This window comes from Oryza brachyantha, chromosome 1, assembly GCF_000231095.2.
Source record: "Oryza brachyantha chromosome 1, ObraRS2, whole genome shotgun sequence".
Lineage (NCBI taxonomy): Eukaryota > Viridiplantae > Streptophyta > Magnoliopsida > Poales > Poaceae > Oryza > Oryza brachyantha.
In genome coordinates this window covers 24,408,380-24,418,144 of record NC_023163.2, presented here as the reverse complement: position 1 = coordinate 24,418,144, position 9,765 = coordinate 24,408,380, and the positions used below count along the sequence as shown (strand labels likewise).

At 41.8% G+C, this 9,765-nt stretch overlaps 2 protein-coding genes across 2 annotated transcripts; one reads left to right on the top strand and one right to left on the bottom strand.

Moving 5' to 3' along the window:
• The first annotated feature begins 1,086 nt into the window (after window positions 1-1,086).
• Window positions 1,087-6,476, top strand: LOC102720573 (protein tesmin/TSO1-like CXC 5). The gene is made up of 8 exons (XM_015834464.2): window positions 1,087-1,820; window positions 2,198-2,305; window positions 2,981-3,158; window positions 3,548-3,904; window positions 4,547-4,632; window positions 4,716-4,810; window positions 5,518-5,949; window positions 6,047-6,476. Exons 1-8 carry the CDS (start codon window positions 1,417-1,419, stop codon window positions 6,244-6,246), a joined length of 1,860 nt encoding a protein of 619 aa, XP_015689950.2. The 5' UTR covers window positions 1,087-1,416; the 3' UTR covers window positions 6,247-6,476.
• Window positions 6,477-7,422: 946 nt separating this feature from the next.
• Window positions 7,423-9,410, bottom strand: LOC102720296 (protein CURVATURE THYLAKOID 1C, chloroplastic). Its single transcript, XM_006646284.3, has 6 exons — window positions 9,162-9,410; window positions 8,974-9,068; window positions 8,595-8,681; window positions 8,444-8,506; window positions 8,308-8,345; window positions 7,423-7,684 (listed from the first exon to the last, which is right to left on the bottom strand). The coding sequence occupies exons 1-6, from the start codon at window positions 9,280-9,282 to the stop codon at window positions 7,630-7,632; spliced, it is 459 nt and encodes a 152-aa protein (XP_006646347.1). The 5' UTR covers window positions 9,283-9,410; the 3' UTR covers window positions 7,423-7,629.
• Between the last annotated feature and the right edge of the window lie 355 nt (window positions 9,411-9,765).

Genomic DNA, 9,765 nt, shown 5'->3' with positions numbered 1-9,765 from the left:
AAGAAAAGACTATGGTTTCCTTTAATAAATAGGTAATGGATGTGAAATGATATGTATGGATAAAATAAGGACAAAACTAAATGAGAAGTGATCAATCTGATTGATAACTAGTGCTATGAATAGCATCGAAAATATTTGTAATTTAGTTAAAAAAGCATATTTTATAAATGATTATATTTGGGACTGTGTGTATATGATTTTATCATAAAATCACATGTTTGTTTATTAGGCATAGGCCACGTTCAACGTTCCTCTTCCTAATTTCAGATTTCCTCGTTTTTCGTGCACACACTTTTCGAATAGCTAAACGGTGTATTTTTTATAATTTTTTATATGAAAGTTGCTTTAAATATCATATTAATCTATTTTATAATTTTTAATAATTAATAATTAATTAATCATGGATAACTAACCCCTTCTTCGGCCATAGGTACAGCTTAAACTACTCTACGTAGGCCGTTTTCGTAGCCCATAAAAAAAAAGCCTGTGACAAATCTGGTGTCAAATGGGCCTTACCGAAACTGACAGAGCCACAAGTCACATCTTTCAAAACCGCCCCAAGCGATTCAGCACAATACAAATTTGTACATCTTTTCATCTATTTACCACAATGACAGGTGGGACACCCATTACGTGTGGTCCCACATGTCATGGGATAACACAACAATCCCGCCAGCACTTTCCGGAAAACACAACTCCACGTATGACAGGACGTATCACATCAAACGATACCGACGCCGCTGAGGAGCCGACTCCCCCACCCACGTAGCCGGCCCGCACCCACCCCACCACACCCCACTGGCTGCGCGGCCCCACCGAAAGATCTAGCTGCCGCGGCCCCACGAGCCAGCCACGTCGGAGTCAGCGAGCGACGCGTAACGCGTCCACCAAGCAATTCCGCCCCTTGCGGCCTCACCCCGTCGAATCGAACGGCGAGCGGCCCAACAACCTCGCGTCTATGAATTGGAGCCGCAGGATTCGCCCGGGCGGCTCCCCACCGTCCGATCGCGCCGCGCCCCTAGGATCCGGCCGTAGAATATGAATTTGATTTCGAAAGCGAAGAGTGGGAGGAGAAAGAAAGGGTGGGGGAGGAAGAGAGAGAGAGGAGAGGAGGGAGCTGCACAGCAAGAGGGAAAATTCACTAATCCCCCAGCTCTCTCGAAATCCGCCATTCCCCCTCCGCCGCAGACACGCGCGGGAGCTCGCGGCAAATCCAGCCTCGCCCCGTCCCCGGCCGCGGGGCGGTCTATCCCCGATCTGGCACCGGCGGCCGCGATCTCGCCGTGCGCCTCGGCGGCTGCGGCGAATTGGGGGTGTGGGTGGGGGTGGGGTTTAGATTCGAGTCGCGGGGGGGGGGGGGGGGGGGGGGGAGGGCGGCGTGTTGATCTGGTAGCTTCGGGGGGATTGAGTTGATAGATGGCGGGGAAGGAGCAGGGCAGCGGAGGAGGAGGGCAGCCGCCGCGGGCGCCGGTGCCCGCGGCGTCCTCGCAGCCGCCGATTAAGAAGCTGGTGAGGCAGCTGGACTTCACCTCGGCAGCGTTGGCGGGTAACCCCGCGATGGCGGCGGCCGCGGCCGCCGTGTCCAGGGCGCTGCAGCCGAGGGCGGTGCCCGTGGGGTTCCCGCAGCCGCAGCAGCTTAGGGCGGCGGTGCCGATAGGGGTGCCGCAGCAGCTGCACCCCCGGGGCCTGCCGTTGATGCGGTCGCATCACGTGGTGCATGTGCCGCTGCCGCGGCCGGCCGTGGCGGTGGCGGTGCCCGTGCCACAGGTTCGGCCGGCGCAGCCGCAGACAGTGCCGCGGCCACCGGTCGCCGTTCCTTTGTGAGTGCGTCTGCTCTTAGATTTATGTTTACCGTCAAGCTTTGACATTTCCACTTCTCAATTTGGTATTTTCTTCCTTGGGACCTGTGAATTTGCTTTGGTGATTCATTTCACTAGAGTGTTTTTTTTTTTTTTTGGTGTTTCTTTTCCTTTAGCTTATAGGTTGAGTTTCATATGGAGTACTTGTTTCATATTGTGCACCTATCTTTCCCTGTAAATGAAGAGGTGTTTGTTTTTTTACTGGCATTTGCATTTGATATTAGCCTTGTTCCTACTTGCGATCTTAATTGATGCAAATTTCCTAAATCTAGTTTTCTTTTGTAATTTTGCGTCATGCTCCAGTTTTGTTCTTATTGTGCTTTAAATCTGTATTGTAGGAAGCCAGAGTCACCGAAGCCACCACGGGCACGGCTTTATGAAGGAAAAGATGGCACCCCGACAAAGAAGAAGTGCTGCAACTGCAAGCACTCCAAATGTTTGAAGTTGTAAGTCAGATTACATGTCTTAGATTGAAAACGATGCAATATTACAACTCGAGTGCCCTCCTGAGCAGCTCTAGTCTGAATAGTGTTGGATCCAAAAGATTTTATTTTATTTGCTACGGAATATTTAAAGTGTAAATTGTCTTGAGTTTTTTTTTTCCTGAAAGCCTATATTAGTACATAGTTGGATGCTCAATCCTTTACATGTGAAAAGCTAGATGATAATAGCATGGTCTTAAACTTGACCAATAGCATTCACAATGTGACCAAATATTTGATCTTATAGTTTTAGAAGATTTTTCGAGTATATAATTGTAGCAATTTAGCTGAAAGAGCAACTATTGGCTGGTCTAGATAATTCTAAAGGGGTATACTATACATGTATCTAAAAAAGCTTATGGGTGCTCTGGCTTTACCACCTAAGTTTTATTATTTGTATGCTAGAAATGTGGTTCATCAGATTCGCAGTACATGATTTGGTTCTGCACTTTACTGCGTTTCTGTTCCAATTTGCACTGTAGTCTCAAAACCCATATCCTGAACCAGGATCTGCTCTTATTTGCCCACGTTTACCCCCAATGTTTTTGGTATCTCTTTCACTATGTTAGTAAGGCTTTGTGTACTGATAGTTGATGTCTTGATATTATCAATATTAATCTTATGGTTTTCTATGCTTAGGTATTGTGAATGCTTTGCATCGGGCGTTTACTGTGATGGATGCAACTGCTCCAACTGTTTTAATAATGTTAAGAATGAGATTGCTAGGCGTGAAGCTATTGATGCTACGTTGGAGCGCAACCCCGATGCATTCAGGCCTAAGATTGGGAGTAGCCCACATGCTAACCGGAATAATATGGTATGTTTTGAGTTCCATGTCTTGTATGAGTAGTTACATGTACATGTACATGCTAAGGGAGTTCAATAATTGATGTCCATTACTTCTGGAGTATTAATGATTCATACAAGGAATGCTCGTGGGAATGATACAATTACACGTATTATTCTAATTTAGAGTGAAACATTCGAAAATCGAAATGAAGCTTCACACTAATTGAAGACAAATGACCAAATGTAGAACAGGGGGAGGCTTGGAAATCACACAGGTTCACTGAGGAACTAATTGCTACTCTCTCTATAACTAAGAAATTTACAGCTTAAATGCCATATATTCATTTTTGTACATCTTGCTTTCTGATCTACACTGCCATGATGCATGCACTTAATGCTAGTCCCTGAAATTGCCAGGAGGCGGTTGGTGATCTTCCTTTAGTTGGGAAGCATAATAAAGGGTGCCACTGCAAGAAGTCGGGTTGCCTCAAGAAGTATTGTGAGTGCTTCCAAGCTAACATACTATGCTCTGAAAATTGCAAGTGTATGGATTGCAAGAATTTCGAAGGGAGCGAAGAAAGAAAAGCTCTTTACCAAGGGGATCATAAAAATTCCATTCACATGCAGCAAGCAGCAAATGCAGCAGTAAATGGTGCTATTGGAGCAGCAGCCTTTTCTTCTCCTTCCACATCCAGGAAGAGAAAGCACATAGATCCTTCACTTGACCATTTGGCCAAGGAAAATGGAGCTCACAAAACTAGTCACCTACCTCAGGTAATGACAATTTCTAGATTTCAGCAGGTAGTTCAATTTTTCCCTAATACCTTTGTCTATGCATACTACATAGTTTTGTGTTTTTGAGTTATTGACTTCAGTTGATAGATGGAAGTGCTCTGCTCCATAAAAAGAATAAATCATGTCATGCATACAATATAGTCAGATGATGAACAGTGTTTCAGATATGTTCTTCTGAGGGATGGTTATTGGCATGCGCTGTTACTTTATGATCAGAAAGGAAAAGGTGTTGCCGTTTTGTACCAATGCTGCACGTTTTGTAGCAACACCTGTTACATTACATCCCCTTCTTATTGACATCCCCACAAGTTTTGCACAACTAACACAATCTATGTCATGCTTTTGGTTTACACCAGCAATTTGTGCACTGGAACTAACTGAGGTATAGATAATTTGAGTCTTTGATACAGAAGTGGTAGCTCCTCATGTACTGCCACCGTGTTACTTATAAATTTAAGTACGCAAATATTATTTCTTGAGGGATACAAATTCCTCTATAACAGATTCCAAATAAATTGGACTAACCTAGATAATAATAATCTGCTAATAGCAAGAGTTATTTAGGGTTCTGGTAACGTTTGTCATATACTCTGTGATTTATTTAGTTTTTTTGTTTATCAGAAGAATGGAGTGGCATCTGATGGCCCACTTCCAATGAGCCAGCCTATGCATCCTCCAACAATGGGGCCCTTTAAGGTCACCTACAGGTAACTGTCAACTTGTATGACTTTTCCTTGAGAAGATCAATCATACCTCTTTCTGTTGATGGCTTTATGCCCTTCCATTATAGGCCTCTTTTAGCGGATATTGTCCAACAAGAGGACGTAAAGGACCTTTGCAAGCTTTTGGTGGTTGTATCAGGAAAGACCGCAAAGGCATACGCTGGTATTGTTGGTCTTACATTTGCAATTTATTAATTTTCTTGAGAAATTATTCCTGGCCATCCTGTGTACTGCTCATAACTTAATCTTCAATAGAAGTTTCGATATTCAACCAACTCACATCAATCTGCACATCCTCATTGCATTTTACCATTCCAGGTCCAAACATGTTTTACTTTTCTTGTTTTTGAAACTTAGATTGCACTGGCACATTTGCTTTTAGTTCAACTTGCATCTTTTCTTGGGGTTGGAATTTGGATGCTTATGCAGTGTGTATCACTTTAAAGTGAAAAAAAAGGAAAAGCCCAACAAAATAGGGGTTCCAAGCGCTGGTTTCTCTCCATATTTTTAAAGAATGGAGTTATAATATATCTTTTGGAATCCTAAATGAATATGCAGCTATTCCATGCTTAATTTGGTGCATGATGCATCCCATAAACACTGTCCTGTAACTTTCTGGAAATCACTCTATGTTATCAGGGATTCAGGATTAAGTTTTTTTCCTTGTTGAAATCATAGTGTAATTGTAGTAATCGTGATGATTTCAGCATAGTTACACTTGATGTTTTTAAATGATAACGAAGACTTTATTAGCGTATTTACATTTTACAGCTCTATGGTGCACTTTTTAATATTTAAATATGTTAATATAACGCATGACCACATTCGTACATAGCATAGCTTGTAATATGCTGTTTCATTGGGAAATAGGTAAGAAAGCCCAGGAAGATAAGGTGGTAGAGAGGGAAGATGAGAGAGGAGGGCAGAGGGAAGATGAGGTGGGAAGTTCCCTAGCATCGACAAACCATGACAGAGAAGAAAACAGTAAAGATCCAGATTATCAAAAGGCAACAACTGATAACCCGTCAACTGGAGGAACTCATGCAGGCAAAGCTTCTCTAGAAGAATCTAAACACGATAATATTGATGATCAGAAATCCAATAGGCCAATGTCTCCAGGAACACTAGCATTGATGTGTGATGAACAAGATACAATGTTTACGACTTCACAAAATGTAGTTACACAACCGGCAGTACCTGTCAACCAGAACCAATCTGAACTGTACGCAGAACAAGAAAGGTGTGTGCTTACGGAATTCCGTGATTGCCTCCGTAAGCTTGTGACATACGGAAGAATGAAAGGTACCCCAAAATTTTCCACTTGTCATGCTAATGCAGAATCATTAACCTTCTCTTTTATAAACGTGTACGGTTTCATTCTGATGGTTCTTCCTTGCAGAGGAAAAGTATTCCATGGCAATCAAATCTGAAGTGCCTGGCCACCCCATGCAGGCAAATGGTGTTTCGCGAATACCTTATTCAAAAGATGTAGACGTACCTGTTGTAAAAACATTTCTACAGGGTTCCAGCAGACATCCTGTTGCTGGAAACACCGCAACTGGGCATTTAGACAAAAAACCTAAGCATGAAAACACATAGGTCTCCCGGGTTTGTATTTGGGGGTATAGCATGGTCAAGAGAATCATGTTTGCCCCCTCTAACATGTTGATCAGAAGCTTGTATCAGTCTTCATTGTTGATTTAGGCTCATGAAAGGTCCAATTATTTCTCATTGGTCAAAATAAGTGTAATGTTGGATAGTTAGCTACTTAGCTTAGTCACAAATACGAATTTAACCTTTATCTTAGTGTCTTCATTTTTCGTTCCTTTCTCTTCACTATTTTCCTGGTGAAATTTTGCCAACCACCATGCTTGGTGTCCTTTTATTCATAGGATTGGAAAATTATTTTCATATGATTCAAATTCATGTGGCATATTTTGTGCATACCCCTACAATTTATAGAAAAAGAAAGGAAAATTTCCCTATGATTTTGTTCCTATGCTTCACTTCCATAGGGAAAATAGCCAGAGGCATGACGTCTTTGTAAACATTCCTTTGTTTTTCTAATGGCACTATCAAAGGCCACCTACTGTCCCTTCAAGTGTTTTTTTATTCTTGTAGGATTAAATAACATACCCCTTTAATTTCTACGTTTTCCCTTGTTTTTCCTATCCTATGAAACAAAGGGACCTATTTTAGATGTGATTATTATTCCATTTTACACTGGTCATTGCTGCCTACAATATCAATTCAAATTAGCTTGTTCTATGAAACAAAGGGGACTTATTTTAGCTTGTGGCTGGTGGTAGTTCCAGACTGCCAGCGCTTCAAATCACTTTTTTTGTGAATGTGAACCCTATGCTTCGAACTTTTGGCGACCGATAGAAGTGCAGAACCGTCTCGTTTCCATATATGCTTTCAGTACAGTTCATGCTCTAGAAAACTAGAGCTCCTTTCCTAGGACTTAGCATCAATGTTATGTAAACCGCGGATGCACATGATGAGTACTGGAGAAGTGCTTCATCCTTTCATCTCATGTCGATCACCTATTCAGGTGCAATTTGCCGTTGAAACTTAATGCAGGGATCCAGGGATGAAGGAAGACACATTTTTCTATTTGAAATTGCTATACACACTTAAAGAATGTACGATTCTTGTACGACCGCGACACCAGTCGTTGGAAGCAGGATGCAGTGCCCTGCCTCGCGTCGTCATGTTTTGCAGTTCAAGTTATGCGCGAGTCGTACGTGTTAGTTTGGACGTATAGCCGCGTTCTTTTCTATTAGAGCACTTGATATCACTATATCCTGTACATGAAACAGGCATTGCTTCTAGAGTGGACAATGGTAACAACACGTTCCTCGCATTGTTCACATACAGTCAAATATTCCTTAGTTTCTCCAGGTCTGAAGAAAGCGGATCGGTCGATCAGGAAGGCAAGAGTCATAGGTTCTTTGTGCCCCGGTACCCGTAGCCTCAAAATTACTGCCCCAAGACTCGAGATATAGAATTCTTGACGTTGTTCACAAACCTTTCCCTGCAGAAAAACAACAGTTGGGCTAGTAAAGAAAGTACTGCGGAACACTCTTCAGCGGTGCTCAGAATGATAAACCAGATGTGTTCAACTGCATTACAAAACGTCAGTACGGTGCCGGTTCAATATGTATCCAGGTGTTCTCACTGATGCAGATATGCAGCAAACCAAAATGAAATTGACATCGCATTGTGTGGCAGGTGTGAAAATATCATAAAACCATAAGAGTAAAGCATGCTAAATATTCATTCACCCTCACCTTTCAGCTTATACTTATACTTATAAGCTAAAATTTAAATTTATAACATTAAATTTAGAGTTGACTTTGGGATTTTTTTCACTGATGTTTATTTTTTAACTTCGACTTTTAGATCGCTAAAAATACATATATAGAAGTTTTATTCATAAATTATTTTTGTTTGTAAATACGCCGTTTGGTTTTCCATAAAAAATCCAAACAATCACCCTATTGTCTTCTCGTCAATGATTCGAAGCAAGATATTTAAAAGTTTGGAAGTATGCTACACATCGATTATCTTCTCGTAAGTGATTCAGAGCAAGTTCGGTCTTTAAGGTTTGGAAACATTTGCTACGTCAATATGCAGATATGGCAATTAGGAAGTTACCTGTCTGGCTTGAACAGTAGGTTTTGATATATGAAAAACTGCAGAGTTAAATAGTGAACATTTATAAGATTAGAAAATATAATTCATAAAAGGAAAATTGTAGACTGAAAATTAAATTTAGAAGCCTAGAGCTTACCCATGCAACCAATATGCCAATTAATTCAAAGAGTAGAGGAAGAGCAGGAAGCTTATCGATGACCTGAAGTTCAGATATATATTAACCAGATTCATCAATCTTTTGCTGTTGTGAAAACTCTCTTATCAAACAGTTGAGATCTGCACATTACCTCTACGAGATTTACAGCAGTCCATAATGCGGCAATCCCTGCAAAACCTATACCAGCTAAAGCAAAGAGGTCTTCAGGAGTGCTGAACTGTTTTCAGTTTTTTTTTTCCATATAAAAAAAGACGATGAGTACCTCCATAAATAACTATAACTAGGTGCATCAATTGAAACACAATTCAGAACAATATATGGGATCAAGTTATCTTCGGCGCAGAACCAACTAAATTTGATCAGAGCGTAACAACGAACTTGTCTTAACTTTGTGCATTGGGAGTCGTCAAGAAGTTCTTGCCAATGTCATCATGGTTCCTGAACTCACTATCTCAAACTTGACTAGTGTAAAGACTGACACTGATAAAAAAAAAAAAAAAAAAACTCACCGAACTCTGAACATACTTCACAATGCTCCCGGATGACGATTCTGAACTGTCCTGCGCAGCCTTTGCAGCCACGACGTTGCGACTCCTCATCCTACCTGCACGCGAACACATTACAGAGCACAAGATACTCAACGGCTCGTTGCAAAGAAACTTCGGTTGGAGCCTCGAAGAGGGGAAAAAAACCTCACCTGAAACAAATCTGGCACCTGGCACTGCAGGCAGCCTGGGGAGACTCCCGGGGACGCTCTTCCCGCCGCCCCGCAGCGAGAGAGCAGCAGGCCGAGCAACAGAGAGCGCAGAGACCGTCATCGCTAGCTTCCCCCGCGAGAATACGCAGGAATTGAGAGGTTGCGAGCCAAATGGATGTTGGGAAGAACCGAAGAACTACTGCTTGCTTGGCCTTCGTCTGCTGGATGTGAACTGAAGGCTGCCGGTCCACTAACGCAACATCGGTTGGCAGGTTGGCAGATTGCCCCTTGCCTTTTGCAGATATTCTGTTTGGTTTACATTTTACTGTCCGGAGAAGTTTCACTTGGGAGCAATTTTATTATCTGATGATAATACCAGGAGTTGTTTATATTATTCCTGAGAATATACTCTAAATTATAATATTTTCTAGCATAGATGGAAATTTTGTCACCTTTATATGTGAGGTATCTCGAGGTACCAAACTATTGCACTAGAAATTTGATAGCTCTACGTTTTTTTAAAAAAAATACATCTAGATATTAGATATACTCAAAAGTTTAATAAAGGAGGAAATTTCTCAACTCCTAAAAATTGCCTTAGGCT

What these genes read in the sequence shown, in the direction of transcription:
- LOC102720573 (XM_015834464.2), top strand. Translation starts at nt 1,417, where the DNA reads ATGGCGGGGAAGGAGCAGGGCAGCGGAGGAGGAGGGCAGCCGCCGCGG. An exon ending in CACTCCAAATGTTTGAAGTT is followed by an intron (nt 2,306 to 2,980) that starts GTAAGTCAGATT and finishes TTCTATGCTTAG; the next exon opens with GTATTGTGAATGCTTTGCAT. An exon ending in CCCTTTAAGGTCACCTACAG is followed by an intron (nt 4,633 to 4,715) that starts GTAACTGTCAAC and finishes CTTCCATTATAG; the next exon opens with GCCTCTTTTAGCGGATATTG.
- LOC102720296 (XM_006646284.3), bottom strand. Translation starts at nt 9,282, where the DNA reads ATGACGGTCTCTGCGCTCTCTGTTGCTCGGCCTGCTGCTCTCTCGCTG. An exon ending in CTGCTGTAAATCTCGTAGAG is followed by an intron (nt 8,507 to 8,594) that starts GTAATGTGCAGA and finishes TCTGAACTTCAG; the next exon opens with GTCATCGATAAGCTTCCTGC. An exon ending in TTGGCATATTGGTTGCATGG is followed by an intron (nt 8,346 to 8,443) that starts GTAAGCTCTAGG and finishes TTAACTCTGCAG; the next exon opens with TTTTTCATATATCAAAACCT.